Genomic DNA, 22,166 nt, shown 5'->3' on the forward strand with positions numbered 1-22,166 from the left:
TGAATAGACACTGAAGTTATAATACCCTGCCCTCGATATGCAAAAGGAACTTTATATACAGAAATGTTCCTTTCCTTCCTCTTTTCCTAATACGTCTCTTAACTGTCATCACTCCTAACCTAAAACTGGAGTGGCTTTTTCCGGTCCCTGCTCTGACAGGCACACGCTCTGGCCCGGGACCCGGTCTACCTAAGGCAGCCGCCGGGGGCCACGTCTCCGTCCCGTGTCCGGCGGGCGCTCCCATTGGCTGGAAGTTCCCTCGCCCGGAGCCCGAGCGGCCTCTTCTCGCCACGCCAGCCCGGCCCGACTCAGGACCGCCCAGGGGGCGGGGCCCGGGCGGCGGGGCGGGGCCTCGCGGCGCTGCGGACGCCCAGGCGGCGGTCTGTGGCGCGGGAGGGAGTCCCCGGCCGCGCCCCGCGAGGCCGGGCCAATCCTGGGCGACCGGGCGGGCGAACGCCGGGCCTGGCGGGCCAGGCCCGAGGACCTGGGGGTTGGGGACAATGGGCCAGTTCCTGGTGCGTCACGGAGGAGTTCCTTAAAGGGGAAGTGATCCGGGCTACAGACCGGGCGCGGGGTGCGGCGGTCGGCGGGGGAGGCCCCCAACGCTTTAAAATAATGCCCGCGGCGCCCGTGCGACCATGCAATGGCGAGCGCTCGTCCTGGGGCTGGTGCTCCTCCGGCTTGGCCTCCATGGCGTGTTGTGGTTCGTCTTCGGGCTGGGGCCCAGCATGGGCTTCTACCAGCGCTTTCCGCTCAGCTTCGGCTTCCAGCGTCTGAGGGGCTCCGACGACCCCGCGTCGCCCGCCTCGGGGCCCTCGGGCCGGCCCGGGACCCGGGGGGCGCTGTCGGGGCCGTCGTGGCTGCAGTCGCCGGGGAGCGGGGTGGCGGCCGGGCAGCGCCGGGCTCCGCGGCGACCCGGGCCGGGCGTGTGCGGCCCGGCCCACTGGGGCTACGTGCTGGGCGGCCGGGGCCGCGGCCGGGACGAGTACGAGAAGCGCTACAGCCGGGCCTTCCCGCCGCAGCTGCGCGCCCAGATGCGCGACCTGGCGCGGGGCATGTTCGTCTTCGGTTACGACAACTACATGGCGCACGCCTTTCCCCAGGACGAACTCAACCCCATCCACTGCCGCGGCCGGGGGCCCGACCGCGGGGACCCGTGAGTAGCCCGCGCCGCCCCACGCGCTTCCTTCCGCCCTCCGCGCCGGGGTGCTGCCATCTGTCCTCCGGGTGCCCCGAGGGCTGGCAGGGCCGTTAAGGTCCTGGGGGCAGCGCTGTACCTTGACGGACCCCCTTTGATGTCCCCCTGGGCTTGGAGGTGCGTGGGTGGGCCGGTGGCTGCCCTCTGTCTTGGTTCTCCAGGAATCTCTGAACTTCAGAACAGCTGTCCAGCTCAGTATGTTTTACAGATGGGGAAACGGAGGCCCAGAGACCTGAAGGGACAGTGGCAGTGCCAAGAGCTGGCTTGAGGGTCTTTAGACTCCCATCTCGAGCCTTTCTTCCAGATGAACATAAAATCTAAACGAAGTCTCTGTACTTCTCATATAAACGCAGCTTCAGAACAGGTCATTATTCCCTCTTCAAATCGACACACCCAGCTCTTTTCTCTATATTAAAATTAAGAAGTTGATCCTGAGAAAGGACTTCTCCAAAGCCATCCAGTGAGTTTGAGGCAGAGCGGGGTTAAGAGCTGCTGCTTAGGCTGAGGAATAGTTTAGGGGGGAGGGAGGGAAACTCTCTGGCTAGATTTGAGGTCCAGATACCTGGGGTGAGATTCCTTGGGTGCTGAATTGACTGTCAGCGTCATTGACTTGTACTGTCTGTTCCATAAATTCCCCCACTCTTGGTGGCAAGACTGTCAGGGAAGGTCAGCTAGTCCTCACTGTCCACCAGCTTTGTTTGCAAAGGCTGAGCTCCAAGAATCACTGCCGTTGACACCAAAGTCCAGGAGGGCAGGACTCCCAGCTAAGGACCTCCTACCTGGAGGGAAGGAATGTGCATTGCCACCAACCCTGTTAGTCCAGATAGGTGGCTGCCTTCCTCTGTTACCCTCCCTTTAGGTGGGAGTGGAGGAATTAGGTTGCTGAAAGTCTTGTCACCCACCACACATGAGTGCCTTTGGACATTTGGGGCAGAGTCTAATTCTTAGGTTCTAAAAAGGAAGCCTATATACACCAAAGGGGCTTGAAAAGTTTTTTAAAAGGTTTGGTTATCCACAAATTCATGTCTTAAATTTTGCAGTTTGAGAGCACGATTTTTAGTGGAGCAAGGGCACCTCCCAGACCCTTGCTTCACTAAGGTCCTTCAGAGGACTGGGCCTTTACAAAATTGTAGGAAACTAATGAGTTTTTCTTGCTTAACCGTATCAGCATTTATATATATAAATGTGTTTTCTGTCTCAATTTTTTTGAGGAAAAAATATTAAATTTTGAAAAAAAATATTGGGCCTTTCTAGATTGTAGGAAATGAATGAGTTATTCGTCTCACTTAACCAGAGGGGAAAATGTATTTTCTTTCCATCTCAATTTTTTCTGGAGGGGGAATAAACGTCATTAAATTTTGGGAAAAAAAAAAAAAGCATAAAATCCCACGAGACAGTTATTTTTAATTTATCTTTCCTTCCAGCTTCTGCCCACATGCCTACACGTTTTTCATAGTTGCCATCAAAGTGTGTGTACATATTTTGGATCTTAATTGTGCTTTCTCAGTAATGTTCTTAGCATTAAAGAAAAGAGACAGTGCCTTTATTTCCTCCCACAGATGATTTCCTTTTACCAGGTGGACCTGAAGAAAACAGTTTAAGGGGAGATTGTGATAACACTTTCAGTTGGGAATATTATGGTCTTGAGAGTGAGTTGATGACATTTTAATGTTTTCTGTAATGAATGTTAAGAACGCTGAAGAATTGGGAGCCCCTCTCCAGCAAAGGGACGTGGTGGTTGATTTAACCTGCTGGTCCCGGTGATATCATCAGCCTTTATTTCAGGATGAAGGCTGCTGCTGAGTGTTTCGGTTTGGTTATACATTGGCAATCTGAGTAAGTTAAGGTCAGGTTGCTTTGAGACGGATGCGATGTTGGAAAGATGGTGTTAGAAATAGTGTGTGTGGGGGGGTGGCATTTGGCAAGAGTTGTGCCCAGAGGTTAGTAAGCCTTCGTTGTCTTTGAGGAGGTGAAAGAGCTCTGGGATTTTGGTGGCTTTGAGTAGACCCTCATACTGGCCACTTGCAAAGGGTGGGAAAGTTAATTTTTTGTACTCCTTTTCCTTTAATTTAATTCCTCTCAGGCTTTGATATTTTCGAAGAAACTTTAGAACCAAAGCTTTGTCATTCTGGCTTTCAAACAGGAGAGCACATTTATGTTCCCAAAATAAATAACCTGTAATAAAAATCTTTCAAATTAAAAAAAATCAGATGTATTCCGATGATTCTCTTAAAAAATAGAGGGAATTCACCATCAGCATATTATGTACAAAATAGGGGTGCTAAACACGTGTGTGTTTTCTTTGCAGTCACATGAACTTCAGGCTTATCTTGCCTGTCTTGTTTGCCTGGGGATTGGGTAGGGAGTTAGCATGAAGTAAATAAAACCTGAACACTTAAAAACAGTGAATCTTGCTGTCCAGCTGCAGAGTACTCTGCAGTCAGTACCTCTCACAACCCCAATTTGTGTTGGGGGATCCAAATTCAAAGTTTCATTGCGAAAATTTGGATATTATATTTTTGCAATCCTCTGAATAGTTAACTATAGTTCCGGCCTTGGGCATGTGAACCATTCTCCCTTTCTCCACAACCATATTGCTATTAAAAACAAAAAAGTAAATCTCAAATTAACGAACCAAACAAATGTTGGCCTTTAAAGGGGCTCGTTCCTAGGCACTCCTGGTGTAGGATGGGCTGCTTCCTCCCCCTTTCTTTCTAAAATCCTGCCCTCCTTCAGAGTCAGGCTCACGTCTTTTCTCTGTGACGCCATCTAACTGAAGATGATTCTCTTTGGTTTACTCATTTCTCCTTTTGGTTCCTTTTCTTTAAGCTGCTTTTGCATATTTTAATGTTACTTGAAAGTTAAGTACTGTGGTGTGTTCACCTTCATTTCCCTTCATCTTGTCTCTCCAGACTGTCAATCCCTTGAACGCAGGGACTGTTTCTTACCTTATCTCTGTGCCTGCACAGCACCAGGTAGATTTCTGAGCAGCTGTTACGGGTTAGGTATATGTGAGAACTTTTTAAAAACACATGTAATTGATTTTTGTTACCTACATCATCAAAATTTTTCTATCAAAGGCCATGGTTTTCTTTATCTTTTCTGCTTTGAGGTGATAAGAACTTTGAAAATTCACAGTGGAGTGAATGCTGTGAACATTCACACATGGTGAATTAGGCAGAGAGTTTCATTGTGATTCAGCCAGCTGGTCACGTGGAAACATGCACTTTCGAGCCTCATCTTATACTGAAAGATTGAGTTCTTGGCTTGAGGCACTTAAAGGTATCAGGTCAGCCTGGACATTGAGAAGAATATCTGCAAAGAACAGATCCACAGTCTTACCTGCATAGTGGGCTGACATAAAAAGGAGTCATAATAATTTCATGCTGTTACTGAGGAGTTTATGAGGTCTGTTTTTCCCTTCATTCTTCTCCCCCTTTTTCTTTTCTTTTTTTTTTTCTTTTGGCACAATTTGAAAGAGTGTATAGCAATTATTTAGCTGAAAAGAATTAAAAATGAACACCCTAGATCTTCAAGTGGATTTGTCTGACTAGAGTGGAAGGAGGAATTGCACAGTTACTGCAAATACTTTTTTTTTTCCTATTTCTTTTTACTGTGGCAAGTCTTCAGTGATTGGCCATTCATTGTATCAAGAAGTGTTTTAAAACTGGGTCCATTTTAGTTATAGATTGGGAGGAAAAGCACATTAAAACATGGGAAGGAGTATAATACTCAAAATTTATAATGGGCCTGTGCAGGTGGAGAGAATGACACATGCCGCAGATTAGGGTGTCATTCAAGAGAGGGTAGTTACATGTGGTTCTCTCGATCACTATCTAGCTTGGATGCTTCATGATGAGGGAACTATTTTCTGATGAGGTGGGTTGTTGGAGCCCATTCTTTGTTTCCGAGCAGCAGAGCAACATAGTTAAATATTTATACCCAGCAGAATGTTCTTGAGTTGGCATAATTGAGCATGGGGATCTGTCTCCTTTTCGCTCCTCCTCCGACCTTTGGCATTTCTTATACGCTTCTTGGCTGGCAGTACCCTTGAGAGACATATTTGAATCCATAGCTCTTGCCCCTGAGAGCTATGGATTTTTAAATATCAATTTATTTAAAAAGAATCAACAAATAGAAGCAGCAGATGCAGTTTTCAGTCATGCAGTTTGTTGACTTCCTGGCTTGTGCGAGATGAGATAGCCCTACTTCCTAGATAGCCCCCTCTATATAGCTTGTTTTAAAAATGCATCGAAAATTATGCTGTACATTTTTTGCCCTAGATTAGGTGGAATAATAGCATAAAACAAGGCAACTGAACGTGCAGATGAGATCAGACATTTATGCTGTGTCCTGTAAGGCCCATTTCACTCCAGCTGAGGCGCGGAGGAGGCCTTTCAGAGAGCACAGCCAGCCATTGGGGACAGAGGAGGTGCTGTTCACCTGGAGCTTCTCCAGGGAAGTGAGACACACCCATTAGGGTGCTTGGTCTAAAGAGCAGATAAAGTGTTCTGGGGATATGAGAGAAGTGTATCTGTAGCTGGAAATAAAACTGGGGCATTTTCTGTTCAGTCTCTAATAAAATCTTTAACCAGTCGTCTTATTTCTTACTTTCATCCCCTCCCCAAGCACCTGCAGTTATTTTCTGGGTTTATGGGAATGGGACCAAGGAGTAAATGCAGTCCCCAGAATTTCTCAAGTTGTACTTTATTACTTGTGCGACTGCTCCATCCCTGCCCTCCCAGATATATGAGTTTTTGTTGTTATCATTTTTAGTGTTATAAAGTAATATCAGAGTTCCCGAGGAGTGTTACCCTCGTTGTCATCCAGAAATTGGTTTCTCGAGATTGTTTCAGAACGGACACTTGGTGTTGATGATGGAGTGAGAGGTGTGTGGCAGAAACATTTATGCAGCTCCAGTCAAGAAGAGAGAGGACCTCAATTCCTGCTTTGGTTCATGTTGAAAGACATGGCCTCAGAATCAATGGAAATAATGGGGATTCTTTGGATGAGATGTTAATGAAAAAATAGTAGAAGGAAGTTAATTTATTCCCTGATCCAAAGGACAGATGAGTAATATTGAGACTGTAACTGAAGATGTTTACTTCTTTTTGTGTGTAATAGGCTGTAGTGTCTCATTTCTGTATTCAAGGTAGGTCATATGACAAGGTCTTTACTTCCTAATGATTGCAAAATCAGCTTTTTGAAATTGGACAGGATCAAAGAGATTGTTTATGGTGATACAACTGTTACTCAGAAAGGGCAAATGACTCTGGTTCACAGTCTGCTGACTTCCCATGATGTTCTTTCCACTTTTTATAGTACAAGTGTCTCTGCAGTTCCATGATTTGATTCTACTTATAGACACCATAGAAACTGTTGCTTTTGAGATAGAAAGACCTTTGCCGGCCAGGTGTGGTGGCTCACGCCTATAATCCTAGCACTCTGGAAGGCTGAGGTGGGAGGATCACTTGAGGTCAAGAGTTCGAGACAAGCCTGAGCAAGAGTGAGACCCTGTCTCTACTAAAAATAGAAAAATTAGCTGGGCGTTGTGGCATGGGCCTGTAGTCCCAGCTACTCAGGAGGCTGGGGCAGGAGGCTCGCTTGAGCCCAGCTATGATACCACTGCACTCTACCCAGGGCGACAGAGTAAGACTCTGTCCCCCCCCCCCCAAAAAAAACCCACCAAAAAAAGAGCTTTGCCATACTTACTCTCCCATAATTAGTTCCTGAATAAGTAAGAGTTCTGGCAATTTTAGTTTCTGATGGTGTTTAGCTTTATTGTCTTTTTTCCTCTGTTAAAATAAAGTACCTTTGTTTAATTTTAATTTTATTTCTTTTTCAGTTCAAATCTGAACATCAATGATGTACTAGGGAACTATTCATTGACTCTTGTTGATGCATTGGATACACTTGCAGTAAGTGTTCAGCCTTTCTTTTTTATTAATTAATTAAGATAAGATGTTTTGGAATTGATTACCCCTAGTTTATCCCAGCAATGAGAATTCCAGGAAACGAAATGTATTGATAGCTTTGTTAGCTCTTATGTATTTTAATGACCTTAGTAGGGAGTGCAAGAAAAGCATTGAAGGTTAAATGAGGGAAAATGTGATTCTTATTAAAGAAAATGGAGAAGAAATGTATGTTTGTTTTTAGAGAACTTAGTTTTCTCTCAGTTTTCCACTATCTTATTATCTAAAGGAATCCATAGAGACTCTCATTAATATTGACAGTTACTAAAGATAATATTCCAGGAGTAAGACAGAGCTCTTGGGGTTGATTGGTACCCTGGAATATTATCTAGCCACTGGCTCCTCAGGAGCACGTCTGAGCTCTGGTGCAAGCTCGTATGTGGGGCTTTCTATAAACACACCTCTGTTGTTGCTACTTCCTGTTTTGTGGATGCTCCACTCCATGCTTGAGCTGCCAACGTGGATGCTGACTTTACCTCCTCATCCTGTGGTTTTGCTCATTGACTCTGGGGAACTGGAGACCTTTGAACAGATATGCAGCAGCTCACTGAAGGCAGGGAAGCACTGGGGATAGGTACTTACTACCAGGCTGTCTCTACACTTCATCTGCTCCATGACCTTCTGCCATAGAATGCAGTTTCCAAGGGTCTGTGTTCTGGCATAGCATTGGTTTTAAATCTCCTTAGTAAAGGTGATTTTACAACCTCTTTACTCTGCTTCATTGTCTATCAAGCCTTTACCATGAGAAAATTCCTATGGCGGTCTAGTCCAAATCCTGTATTTAATAATTGTTTCTTTTAGCATTCCATAGAAAAGTTTAAAGCTGTCTGTTAGGAGTTAGCGTTGGGTAATGCTAGCTAAGTTTGTATTACAACTGTCCAGTGTCTTGCTAGAATTACCAGAACTTGGAAAGAGCTTGTGAGATCATTCTACATCCTCATTTCATAAATAAGTAGCAGAAATAGGACTAGGCCCTTGGCCTAATAAGAAATTGGAGGTGTTGGATTTCATTTTGAGAGGTTTCAGTTGTGGAGCAATTTAGTTTCCCAATAGCTCCTTCTTAAGTTATTCCTGCTCCCTTGCAGTCATCTACCGTCACCGATCAAAATGTGCCCAGACAAGTACAAGTACGTGCAGCCTTAATTAGAGCTAACTTGTTGAAGATACCAGAGGCTGACTCAGCCTACAAGTGTTGCTTAAAAGGAAAAGTCCTAAGATTCATGCATAGCTTATGAAAGCTCACTCCTTCTCCCTGTGTGCCTTGTGGTTTTTTTTTTTTTTTTGCCCATTGTGTCTTTTCACCCCCCTGCCACACTTGTTGAATATGGAGACCTTATCTCTATTATTTACTGTACTCTCCCTCCACACTTACTGGTGTCTGGTACACAGTAGGAGTGCAAATATTTGTTCAAAAAGTGAATTCCTCCTAATCCAGCATTTCCCAACACAGATTTCAAGGGTATACTTCCTGAAAGAAGAGTTCTGTTCCCATATGAACTTGAGAAATTCTTCATGTCTGTCTCAGTATTGGAGAGCCAGAATGCACATCACCATTTTAAAGGGTCTGGGAAGTCCTACAGTAAAAAAAAGCCAAAAAACAAAAGACAAAAAAACCAAAAAACCCCCACTTATTTAACTCTTCTGTCCAATCCAGTTTTTCTCAAACTAGTGAATGACTTTATAGCCTGGTTACTCTGGGCTCTGTAACTCTCTGACCACAATGGTAAATTCAATATGTAATTAAGAGTTGTTGGCTTCTTTCACTATCCTCCACTTGATCTGAGATCATATCAGCACCTGCAGCTGCATGAGATATTGTTGCTGGTGAACATCTGTTAGGAAACAGACCCCTCTCTGTGGTTTTCATTGTTGAATGTCTGGCCTTTAACGTGTTAGTGCTTCAGGTGTTACTTATGTTGAGGTTTTCCTTTTCTTTTGCTAACATTTTAAACAGGCTTTAACAGATGTGCTACAGAAACATTCTGAAGATAGCAATCTCCTGGCCATTGGATGCAACTTGTAGCATTATTGCATAATCTTTTAAAAAGAAAGAACTGAAAGCCAGGAAAAAAGTCTGTACTTGCTCTGTATGTTACAGCAGAATCTCAATGAGTGGGGAAAAAAGATATAGCAGACCAATAAATATTGGGAAATAAGGCATACTTCAATGAAATTATTTGGGTTTAAAAAAATTATTTTTTTCATGTGCATCCTTATGATGTCATTGTGATCCCAGGATTATCACAACATTTTAAAAATAATGAAATCATTTCAATTCAGGTTTTTTTTTTTTTTTTTTTCCGAGACAGCATCTTGCTCTGTTGCCTGGACTAGAGTGCCATGGCGTCCACCTAGCTCACAGCAACCTCAAACTCCTGGGCTCAAGCGATCCTCCTGCCTCAGCCTCCCAAGTAGCTGGGATTACAGGAATGTGCCACCATGCCCGGCTAATTTTTTTCTATATATATTTTTAGCTGTCCATATAATTTCTTTCTATTTTTAGTAGAGACGGGGTCTCGCTCTTGCTCAGGCTGGTCTCGAACTCCTAAACGATCCGCCCACCTCGGCCTCCCAGAGTGCTAGGATTACAGGCGTGAGCCACTGCGCCTGGCCCAATTCAGGTTTATATATAAAATTTTGTGCCCAATTTGCACTTCATATAGGAGAAAGTAGCTTGATATAACATCATATCCACCCACTTAAAATAGGAATTGTAATTCTAATTACTTTTTATAAAGAACATAGAGTTAATTATTTGTATGTCTTGTTTGTTTTAAATGTCACTGGTTTTATACTGTGCTCTAAAAGATATTAGCATCATTTCTCAAAGTGTTTAGACATCTGGATAACAAGCAACAAGTTCATTCAGTTTTTCAGATGTTTTGGTCTCCTGGGGGCCAAGCACCCAAGCTGTTGATTTGAGGAGCAGAGGGAAAGTCATATTTTTATTTCTTCAACTTGTTGATTTATTTTTACCCATTCCAGAAGTTTAGGAACTATAATGCCTTGCCTGTTAAATGGGATTAGACTGAAGTTTTTAGGAGGTGCAATGGGAAGTGAAAGTACCAGTGATTTTTATGAAGAATTATTTTCACAGTTTTGCCATTTGAGATAGGACTCTTGAGTTGGAGGAAATGGGCTTGCCATCTGTCTTGGAATATGTTCTGAGAAAAACTGTGCTTTCCCTACTTTTTGTGCGTCTACCCCCATGGTGACAAAACCACATATAGACACTGCAGTGAGGTAGCCTCGCTGCCGTGACCGCGTAGCCTTGGTTTCATTTCAAGCTGCTGTAATGACTTGTGTTCCTCTTTTTAAAGATAATGGGCAATTCATCCGAGTTCCAGAAAGCAGTCAAGTTAGTGATCGACACAGTTTCATTTGACAAAGATTCCACCGTCCAAGTCTTTGAGGCCACAATAAGGTAAAGTCATAGATAAAATGGATTAAAGTCTTCTTTTAGTGTGTATGAGGAGAATAATTCCCATAAGGGTCTTATAGCCCCCAAATCCAGGTAGAGAGTCCATATAGGCTTTATGGGGGCAGTTTGCAGTTTTCATGTTGATTTTATATTTATCAAAACTGGGATAATTGATGTTTCAAAGTAATCGCATTTTGGACTGAAGAGAAAGACATTTATGTTTTAATGGGTGTAAGATCAGTGTCCAGCTAATACAGAGTTCCATGGTTTCCCTTTATCTCTGGTCTCATTTCTTTCTTTCACTGTGTCCTAGGAAAACTACATATTTGTGAGGGAAACGAGAATTTCCCATCTCAACTCCCACCCACAGAAGACCACTGTTTACCATTTTGGTGTATTTCTTTCTTCTCTCGTTCTCTCTGTTTAATGTATTGGGATCATGCTCCCATATATACCCAGTTTTGTGTGTCGCTTTCTTTAGTTTGATGTGTTGTGACTATTTTCCTGGGTTTAATTTAAATTCTTTGAAAATTGCATTACTGCATGACATTCCAGTTTATAGATGTAATATTTATTTTAAAGTTATGAAAACATTTGTTCTGAAAAATGTCACAGTCCACTTCAGATCATTGGAATGGAACATTCATAGGTCTACAGGGACGTCGATCTAAGCTGGTAGCCTCCTACCTCTGAGTAGGTCATTTTCTCGTTTTCTCCTCCTCCTCCTGTTCACCTTGCCTCTTTACCAGATGTTGAAGTGCATCAGTTGCTTGGCAGCCAAAGCTACAAAAGTTACTATTTGTTGTCTTTCCTTTCTCTTTTTCTTATCTGACTAAGTTTTTCCCCAAAGTGAAATAAATCAAGAGTAATTTAATAATACTAACGGGGAATATTTATTCCGAGAACAATTAACACATTGCCAGTTAGCATACCCCCTTTTCTTAATGGCTTAAGATTCAAATTACCAAAGATATTTTAAATAGTGTTGTTCTTGGTAGCTTCAGCCTCCTTTTCTCCTGTTCAGTAATGCGGTTAACTAAGAATCAATCCTTTCTTATTAGAGCTGGAAAGGACTTCGAGAGGCCATTAAGTCAAGTCTTTCTGACTCCAGGCAGTTCTGATTCCACAAGGAAATGGAGGCCACTTCTATCCTTCTAAACTGGATTGTGTGCACTTACAAGCAACATGATTTTATTATTTTTTTGTTCTTCCTGTTGTTAGGGTCCTGGGAAGCCTCCTTTCTGCCCACAGAATAATAACTGACTCCAAGCAGCCCTTTGGTGACATGACTATTAAGGATTATGATAATGAATTGTTGCACATGGCCCATGACCTGGCTGTGCGGCTTCTCCCTGCTTTTGAAAACACCAAGACAGGGATCCCCTATCCTCGGGTAGGTAGACTGGTTTGACCTTTTGTGTTTGACATCACACCATCTTCCTGAATTTTCTCTTTATTAATTTATTTGGGGGAAGGAACGGGGCTAAGATAAAAGAGGAAAGCAGTATTCTTGGGAGAATTTGGCTCTAAATATGATATACATGTTTTTTAATTCATTTAACATTTACTAAGCACCTACTTTATGCTGGGCATGCAGTGACATATTTGACTTAATCCTTCCACTTAAGGAATTTATGTTCCTGTGTTCAGTATTCTGTCCTTTTACATGTGTGATTTATATTCTCTGCTACAAATAGTGTGGGGAATTTGTCTTCATTTCTGACTTGGGTATATTTCCCCAGAGATCCTCACATGTATATTGTAGGAGCTCGGTGAGTATTCTTTTGAATGCTTCACATGGATCTTCCAAATAAAAGTACGCACAGACTAGCAAGTTAGATGCTGATTTAAATGCCAAGATCCAGAATGAGATTATGTCTTTGTGGCATCTGATTTGCCAAACCTAGACCTCCTCTGGGAATTGAGTCAGCCTTTTAGGTAACCAGCAGAGAACTGCCAGACCACAGAACCTCCGTGATGAAACTGGTTGTCATTTTCTGGCCGTGCCTCATTCTCTCCCAGTCTGAGGTTGGTTTATGTTTGCTAAGCAGGAGTGAGTTCATAATAGCTCACTTTAAAATTTATAAGTGATTCTGTAGTTTGCATTTGTTTATTACACCTAAGCTTGTGTAACCATGAAGAAAACCTGCTGGAAAGAGGTGGTTTAGTGAATAGTGCTAAAATTATTCCCTGAAGACTTGCTTTTATTAATAAGACCAAGGTCTGGTGTTGTTATTTTCTTGTTTGTGTCTTTTAAATTTAATTCCCATGTTCATCTCAAATGTGTCTTGGGAGGCAGCGGGCTGACTCTTACCATGATAAGCTGGGTTCATTAGCCGAGTGTAGTGTCTGTGACCTGGCCTTTCAGCCCTGTGGGTGCCTTGAGTTTTGCCATGAAGGCTTTGTCTCTTCCTGTCCCCAGGTGAATCTAAAGACAGGAGTTCCTCCTGACAGCAATAATGAGACGTGCACGGCGGGAGCTGGTTCCCTCCTGGTGGAATTTGGGATTCTGAGCCGACTGCTGGGGGATTCCACGTTTGAGTGGGTGGCCAGACGAGCAGTGAAAGCCCTTTGGAACCTCCGGAGCAATGATACAGGATTATTAGGTGTGGCGGCACCTTTGCTTGCTGTTGGCACTGCGTCCCATCTGGTCCCCTTTCCTTTCATCTTCTCTGGGGCTCTCCCTCTTTTCCACTCCCTTCCTAAAATTGATAACTCAGAAAGAATGGCCCTCAGTGTCTGCCATGTCCATTTTTTTTTTTTTTTTTTGACAGAGTCTCTCTCTGTTGCCCTGGGTAGAGCGGCAGTGGCATCATTGTAGCTCACTACAACCTCATACTCCTGAGCTCAAGCCATCCATCTGCCTCAGCCTTCCGAGTAACTGGGATTGCAGGTGTGTGCCACGATACCCAGCTGATTTTTCTATTTTTAGTAGTGATGGGGTCTTGCTCTTGATCAGGCTGGTCTTGAACTCCTGAGCTCAAGCGCTCCCCCTGCCCTGGCCTCCCAGAGTGCTAGGTGTGAGCCACCGCACCCAGCCCATATCCAATTCCTCTCCTCTCCCCTCCTCTCCTCTCCTCTCCCCTCCTCTCCTCTCCTCTCCTCTCTTTTCTTTCTTTCTTTTTTTGTTGAGACAGAGTCTCGCTGTCATCTGGGCTAGAGTACCCTGGCATCAGCCTAGCTCACAGCAACCTCAAACTCCTGGGCTCAAGTGGTCCTCCTGCCTCAGCCTTCTGAGTAGCTGGGACTACAGGTGCATAGTACCACGCCTGGCTAATTTTTCTATTTTTTGTAGAGACGGGGTCTCACTCTTGCTCAGGCTGGTCTTGAACTCCTGAGCTCAAGTGATCCTCTGGTCTTGGCCTCCCAGAGTGTTAGGATTACAGGCGTGAGCCACCATGCCCAGCCCATAGCCTATTTCTTTATGTGACCTTTCGCTTAGAATGAAGCTGTAAAGTTTGATGGAAAAGAGTAAAGCTTTTGTGGTTTGAAGGCTCCCTTCTGATTTGGATCCCTTGGCATATTTCACTTGAAAATTATTGTTAATGGAAATGCTATAAAAAGAACTGCCTCTGAGGCAGATTTTATTCCTTCAATATAAGGTTCTAAATATAGGAATTTAGAGTTACTGGTGGAGCAGCTTTCTCCTTTTAAAAAATCTAGGCATGTGAGCTGGATGTTGTGGCTCACTCCTGTAATCCCAGCATTTTGGGAGGCTGAAGTGGGAGGATGGCTTGAGGTTAGGAGTTCAAGACCAGCCTGGGCAACATAGCAAGAACCTATTTCTACAAAAAAATTTTTTTTTGTAAATCTAGGCATGTGGTAGTAGATTGAAAGCCCATATTAAACCTGTATTAGGTGTGGGATTTTTTTTTTTTTTTTTTGCTTGAGAATGTTTGGTCAAGATATTATTAAAAAATCATTGTTATTTTTTTTACAGCCAGTCTTGCTCTGTTGCCCAGGCTGGAGTGCAGTGGCACTATCATAGTTCACTGTAGCCTTGAACTCCTGGGCTCAAGCGATCCTCCTTGCCTTGGCCTGTCAAAGTGCTGGGGTTAGAGGTGTGAGCCACCATGCCCAGCTAAAAAATTATGGGAAATTTCAAACATGTGATACTAAAGAGAAAGCATAATGAATAATAACCACTATGTACTCATTCTTCTGCAGTAATTATCAGTATTTTGCTCACTCAAGATGCTATTTTAAAATGGGTTTTTACTTCATATAACTGTTTAAGTTGTAAAATTCATATGCAAATGTATTGTATTTAACAATAGCAACAGAAATAAGTCTCTCAAATTATAAATCTGTCCCCAAATGGTTGACCAGTGTCACTGCAAATTGTCAACTTTTTAGCTTTTCATATGTCCTTTCACCCTGACACGCACAACTTTTGTATATTTTCAGTTATAATATAAATAAGTATTTTTATTCTGCCTTACATTTAGCAGGTCATTCAAGTATTTCCACGTTGTTACCTTGTTTTCAAAGCTACATAAGTGTCCATTTCTAAAAGCTACATAATCATCCATTAACTCTCATGTTAGACAGTGTTAGACACTTAGATTATTTCTTTTTTTTTTTCTTTTGTATAGTACATATAATGTTCTGGTGAACAACATAATGCTTTTTCTTCTTAAAAACATTTTTTTTAAGGATAAATTCCCAGGAATTGTACTGTTGGGTTAAAGGCTGTGAACACTTTTTGGTTTTAACATGTATCATCTATCTGGGAAAAGCAAAATGACAAACCTATTTTTATTTTGCTTTAAATGTTCATCCCTGTTTTGTGTCAGCAGTTACACACGACATATTCAGAAAGCTCTCTAGGCTGTCCAAGCTGCTGATAAAGGGTAAAGTGCTGAGGAGCAGTGATGTTGGTGTTGGCGGCCTGTCCCCATCCCTGCCTGCCCTCCAGGATAGCTGGGACCTGAAGTACCTTGTTTGTTCTTACAGGCAATGTTGTCAACATTCAGACGGGCCATTGGGTTGGAAAGCAGAGTGGCTTGGGTGCTGGGCTGGACTCCTTCTATGAATACCTCTTGAAATCTTACATTCTCTTTGGAGAAAAAGAAGACCTAGACATGTTTAATGCAGCATATCAGAGTATTCAGAACTACTTAAGAAGAGGGTATGTCTCCTTAACATCTCTTCTATTGCCTTATAAAGCAAATACAATGCATTCTGATAGGTTCAATTTTTTTTTTTTTTTAACGTAAACTCGCAGGGTCTGTTCACCTCTTCCCTCACCTCACTTCCTCTCCTGGTTTGTCAGTCATCTGGGGGTGAGGAACTGTGTTAAGCTGTCTATTTGTTGCACAGCATAGTTCCTTAAAACCTAGTGGCTTAAAACAGCAAACATCATCTCATGCCATTTCTGAGGGACAAGAATCCAGGAGCAGCCAAGCCAAGGCCCAGATCTCTCGGGAGGTTGTTGTCAAGCTGTTTGCCAGGGCAGCAGCCACGTCAAGGCCCGAATGGGGTTACTCATGTGGGGGTTGGCGGGCTTCTGCTCCTCACTGCTGTTGGCTGGAGGCTCAGCTCCTTGCCACAGGGGCCTCTTTGTAGGTAGCCGTGGCAGCTGGCTTCCCCCAGAGTGAGTGATCTGAGAGAGAGAAAGATGGAAGCCACAGTGCTTTCATGGCTTTGTCTGGGAATGCTGTGCCCACACTTCTGCCAGTCCGTTGGTCACCCAGAATCCCTCATACAGCGTGGGAGGGGACTACCCAAGGCTTTGACTACCAGGAGGGTGGAGGTTATCTGGGGCTGTCTTAGAGACCAGTTCCTATAGGGGCTGACACATTCCCAGTGTTTAACTGTGGCTTTAATTGCAGATAGAGCTGTAATGCAGGACAATTACAGAGTTATTTTGGTTCTTTTACTTTGCAAAGAATTGTTAGGATTAGTCTTTACACTTGATGAAATAAAGGACAGTTGCCACATTTTTGTCCCCTCTGAGTTTGTTTTTTTTTTTTTTTTTTTTTTTTTGAGACAGAGTCTTGCTCTGTTGCCTGGACTAGAGTGCCGTGGAGTCAAGCTTACAGCAACCTCAAACTCCTGGGCTTAAGCAATCCTTCTGCCTCAGCCTCCCAAGTAGCTGGGACTACAGGCATGCACCACCATGCCTGGCTAATTTTTTTCTATATATATAATTTTAGCTGTCCAGATCATTTCTTTCTATTTTTAGTAGAGACAGGGATCTCACTCAGGCTGGTCTCGAACTCCTGACCTTGAGCAATCCTCCTGCCTTGGCCTCCCAGAGTGCTAGGATTACAGGCGTGAGCCACCATGCCTGGCTTCTCTGAGTTTGTTTAAAACAACATTGTTTGCCATTTCTCAGTTGTGCGGGAGAGAGAGAACCCTAAGAAGCCTCAGTGGCTTCTACTGGTGTCATTTTCTCTTCCCCAGGTCTTCCTTTGTATGCATTTATATATTAAGTGGCCAATGCAAGTTATAGTTACAAAGCCTTCAGCTTGGTAGGATTTTCTTTTACCCATTTTTATTTTAGCTGTTGTAGGAACCGCCTGTGTGAGTGCTGTGGTTAAATAAGAGGCCTTTTGGGTGGAGTTGAATTGTTTTTGCTTTTCAAAGTCCCAAACTAAATTGAGTAGTAATCCCTGAGTACCTTGATCTGATGATTCCTCCAGACCTTTGCCGTGGGACCTTAGTAGAGAAGAGACTTTTTGTACTGAAAGAACCAAGCTTCCCTGCCCAGGTCAAATCCAACTTAGGCCCACACTATAGATTAAATTCTATTACATGGCAGGTTCTTAAACCTGAGTGTCCAAGTGCTTTCTGCAAAATCTTATGAAATCTTTTTTTTTTTTTGAGACAGAGTCTCACTTTGTTGCCCAGGCTAGAGTGCCATGGTGTCAACCTAGCTCACAGCAACCTCAAACTCCTAGGCTCAAGCAATCCTTTTGCCTCAGCCTCCCAAGTAGCTCGGACTACAGGCATGCGCCACCATGCCTTGCTAATTTTTTCTATATATTTTTAGTTGTTCAGCTAATTTCTTTCTATTTTTAGTAGAGATGGGATCTCGCTCTTGCTCAGGCTGGTCTCAAACTCCCGAGCTCAAGCAATCCTCCCGCCTCAGCCTCCCAGAGTGCTAGGATTACAGGCGTGAGCCACCACGCCCGGCCTAAAATACTGTGAAATCCTGATATATTACAATGGTTGAGTTAAGAACTTTTATCGTATGGTAAATATTATTTTCTGCTAGAGTCTAGTATATAGGTAGAGACAGTCTATCTCCAAAGGTTTAGGGAATGAGTTAGGAAAAGTTAATGTCGATTCCATTTAAATGAAACTGCCAGGGGCTGCTGGAGAAACAGAGCCAGAGGTCCGTCAGTGAGCTTGCTTTTCACCCTTGAATGTGCTGCTTGGGTTTGTAGGCGGGAAGCCTGCAATGAAGGAGAAGGAGACCCCCCACTCTATGTCAATGTGAACATGTTCAGTGGGCAGCTGATGAACACCTGGATTGACTCTCTGCAGGCCTTCTTCCCTGGACTGCAGGTATTTTGCAATCAGATTTGCTAAGAATAAGCCATCGTTAGAAAGGCACTCCCTTCCCCCTTTCTTTTTTTGATACCAGAGCATTCTATAGCTCCTTTGGATTTGAGATGTTGATAGCCCAACAGGTCTTGATCATTCTTTTTGTGAAATTAGTCCCCAGAATATTGAACAGAGACATACTTCGTAAGTGCAAAGCCATGCTTGAAATGTAACTGTGTAATGTTTGGATAACCCATCTCTCAATTGTTTATTCACATGCAGTCCCCATCAATTTGGCATTGGTTGCCAGATAGGGAGGGCATCTGTTTGTCTGCATTGCCACTTTTGGATTGGTTTTGTGTTCAACCGTGTTTGTAGGTCAGATAAGAACAGGGGAGTAGAGGAGAGCTAAGGGCCTTTGTGTCCTGTCTTGCCACTCTGGGAAAAGTGTCCCAGCCCGATGACCTATGTCCTCTTCTTAGGTGCTGATAGGAGATGTGGAAGATGCCATCTGCCTCCATGCCTTTTACTATGCCATATGGAAGCGCTATGGTGCCCTCCCCGAGAGGTACAACTGGCAGCTGCAGGCCCCCGATGTTCTCTTCTACCCGCTGAGACCAGAGTTAGTGGAGTCCACCTATCTCCTCTACCAGGTATTAGAGTTTACCAAATAGTGGTTTGTATGTAAACACTAGGAAGACCTATAGCCATTAGTTCTTAATAAACATTTGCTGATTGACTTAGAATTATGTTGTTTCATAATGACTGTTAGAGTTACCACCTGTCTGTGGTCTTGTTAATGCTCAGTGTCATTCATGGCTTCACAGGACAGAGAAGGTGTCTGCGGTCAAATGTTTTTTAACCTCACGTTTTGCAAAGCTGAATCGTGTTTTTACCGTAGGATTTATATCTCACATCTTTAAATATTCAAGAGGAAGATTTTGTGTTCGGGTGTGTTCTAAATTTATTTGATTAAAAAACCCTTTTTTAGTGGGCTGGGCATGGTGGCTCAGGCCTATAATCCTAGCACTTTGGGAGGCTGAGTTGGGAGGATTGCTTGAGCTCAGGAGTTCAAGACCAGCCTGAGCAAGAATGAGACCCCATCTCTACTAAAAGTAGAAAAATTAGCCAGGCATGGTGGCTAGTCCTAGCTTCTCAGGAGGCTGAGGCAGGAAGATTGCTTGAGCTCAGGAGTTTGAGGTTGCTGTGAGCTATGATGACACCACTGCACCCTAGCCAGGGCAACAGAGTGAAACTCTGTCTAAAAAAAAAAAAAAAAAAACCTTTTTGGGATACAATTTTGTACTAATATGCTATGGAACCCTGGTCTGTGTAATAATTCAGACAAAAAGAAAATTTTTTTTCTTGGTGGTAAAGGAAATAATCTTGGATTCATCTGAATGCCTATTTTTGTTTAATGTTATTAAAAAAAACTGGGAGGGAAGAAAAGAAACAACATACAGTGTTCATCTTTTGTGAAATTACTTTAGTGCTGGAGGAAGTGTCCCTTTAACTGTGAAATGTCTTTTCCCTGATAGTTGAAGCCAGATATTTATACTTCTGTGCATGCCATACATATATACACACTGAGAGTCCTTATCCATTCCCAAATAGAGCAGCATGAGCTGTTAGCTTTCTAAGAAGTTGGCCTTCAGTGTGATTCAGTAGGCCTACAACAGACTCCCACGGTGGGTAAGCCCTGGCAAGTGAGACCTGATTTTTATGTGCTCTGCTAGTAGGATTAGTACTATGGTTTGGATTTATTCAGTAATTTTTTATACTGAATCTTTGCTGTTTGCTTTTAGATGAAGAAAGGCGAAAAAAATCCTATGAACTAGTAATAGTCCTTATGCCTAAAGAGAGACCTCGTGAGTTTTAGGTAATCTCTCAAGAAAGGGAAAAGATGAGAGCTTCATATTTGGCCTCTCTGGGCCCAGTGTAGAGCAGGGCTGTACACACTTTGAGGATGGCATGCCTGCTGCTGTCTGATGACTCCTCTTAGGCTTAGTCCTGTTGCCTGTGGGTTTATACCTCTTTGTTTCTGTCACTGCCTCTTTGCTATTTTCAGCTTCTTCCTCATGTTGACTATTTTCTTAGGATCCAGAGAAATCTTGCACTTTACAGCTTTGTCCCTTGAAGCCTCACCCTGTGCTCTTTTAATCCAGAGACGGCTAACCTCGTCATTGTTTGCTTTTGCTGCTGCAAGTTGGCAGTAGGCATGAGTTAAAGATGATCCCCAACTTTTAAACTGCTTGTTGGGCAAAAGGCTTATCTTCTCAGGCAATTTTTTTCCCTAACAGAATCATCTAAGAGCATGTGCCAGAAGAGTAAGCAACCCCAGGACTGATTTCTTAGGGTGATTAGAGAGGAAAGTGTGGAGGCCTCTTTTAGATAGTTTTGAAAGTCTGTTCTCATTGGCCTTTCCTCACAGTGCTGTAATTGGAATGGGGACAGGGCCTGTTTCCTGTGCCTGCATTGTGAGTTTCTAGAGAGTTCTGAGGCAAGACAGAAACTGGATTTGTTCTCAGATATGGTACTGTCAGGGTGGGCATTGTTTTATTTCTAACCATGATGGGGCTCAGGAGAACCAAAAGAGAGTATCGTTTTACCCTGGAACGTATTGTCTTACCCTGGCTAAAAGTAGACAAATCACAGGCATTCTTTGATGTGAACCTACAGATACCTTAGTCCTTTAACCTTTGTGACCCTGCAAGATAAAGTGACTCGGGCCCTGTTTCTTCCTTTGGCTGGAGACTCCTCTCCTGGGGGAATCCCCGCGGTCACCGTGGTGGTTGTCGATGGCATGTCTTCCACGCCCTGCTGGATCACGTTCTCTCATGTTCTCTCTAGGCGACCAAGAATCCCTTCTACCTCCATGTAGGAATGGATATTCTGCAGAGTCTGGAAAAGTACACAAAAGTCAAGTCAGTTTTCTAAGTTCCTTTCTTTTTCTGTCGGCCACCTTTGATTTACTTTGAATTGTTCTGGGGAAATATTATCCTAGTTTGCATTTGAATGTATACAACAGCTCATTAATGCTAATGTCATAGGGCAATTGTCTACCTTTTGGTGCAGTAGAACCTTTCCATTATCGTGGGAATTGCTTTTTTGCCCTCCCCCCCTTTTTTCTGTGAGGTTCTAGCAGATTATGTGTGTTCCTTTTAAGTAACTTATTTCCCCTAGTTATACAGAGAATACATACACTAAACTGTTTAGGGAGTACAGAAAATATAAAGAGGTAGAATGTTTTCACTGTAATCTCCACATACAGAGATAACTATAGTCAGCATTGAAGTATATATACTTACAATCTTTTTTATGTATTTGTATATATGATGTGTGTATATATGTATATATAAAACACATACTCTATATTTCAATTTTGTGACCTTTTTTTTACCCACTATAAGTATTTTCTTACAAAATACTATTTTAGAATACCCAAATAGCAAGTCAATTATACAAGTATTGGTACTAAAATTTCAGATTAGTCCTAAATATGTTGCCAGTCATTTTCTTGGTGCCATGTTAGGCTTTTGGCCAACACCTTCCACTAATTCCCCCCCCTCCAGACTGCAGCTAAGCTGATGATTTAGCAGCCAAAGCACTTTTTAAACAGTTATATAGATAACTCAGGAGAGCCCTTCTATGTGAACATCGTTTTTTTCGTATGGTGTGAGAGGATTTGCTTGATTATTCTGTGAAGAGAATACTTCTGCCTCTGAAATGAATCAGCAGGTGGGGAGGAGGAGACGCAGGGCTGACGGGTGTTGTCTCGTAGATGTGGGTACGCCACGCTGCACCACGTCATCGACAAGTCCACAGAGGACCGCATGGAGAGCTTCTTCCTCAGCGAGACGTGTAAATACTTGTATCTGGTAAGTGCATTGCAAGAGTAACATGGGAATATTTAGTGCTGCTTAGAGCAAGCATTCGTGCAGACTGGTACCTAACGGATATTCACTGGGCACAGCTACACTGTGCATGCCCAGGGATACAGGCACTCTCGGAACAAAAGGATACTGCTGTCTTCCTTCATGGTTTCCAACTCATGGGGGAGTCATTTGTCAAGTAAACAAAG

At 43.3% G+C, this 22,166-nt stretch overlaps 1 protein-coding gene across 2 annotated transcripts in view; it reads left to right on the top strand.

Annotated features, from left to right (window-relative positions):
- Positions 1-568: 568 nt before the first annotated feature.
- Positions 569-22,166, top strand: part of EDEM1 (ER degradation enhancing alpha-mannosidase like protein 1) — a 29,110-nt gene continuing 7,512 nt past the window's right edge. The window contains exons 1-10 of one of the 2 annotated variants that reach the window (XM_069476049.1): positions 570-1,156; positions 7,044-7,116; positions 10,491-10,594; positions 11,813-11,984; positions 13,014-13,197; positions 15,548-15,722; positions 17,986-18,106; positions 18,568-18,738; positions 20,936-21,009; positions 21,867-21,963. In XM_069476049.1, the coding sequence (XP_069332150.1) occupies positions 639-1,156; positions 7,044-7,116; positions 10,491-10,594; positions 11,813-11,984; positions 13,014-13,197; positions 15,548-15,722; positions 17,986-18,106; positions 18,568-18,738; positions 20,936-21,009; positions 21,867-21,963 (1,689 nt within the window). In that variant the 5' untranslated portion in view covers positions 570-638. Of the gene's footprint in view, positions 1,157-7,043; positions 7,117-10,490; positions 10,595-11,812; positions 11,985-13,013; positions 13,198-15,547; positions 15,723-17,985; positions 18,107-18,567; positions 18,739-20,935; positions 21,010-21,866; positions 21,964-22,166 lie in introns of both variants that reach the window. The other variant, XM_069476051.1, reaches the window with a different exon arrangement.

The sequence above is a fragment of the Eulemur rufifrons genome, chromosome 7 (assembly GCF_041146395.1).
Source record: "Eulemur rufifrons isolate Redbay chromosome 7, OSU_ERuf_1, whole genome shotgun sequence".
Classification (NCBI taxonomy): Eukaryota; Metazoa; Chordata; class Mammalia; order Primates; family Lemuridae; genus Eulemur; species Eulemur rufifrons.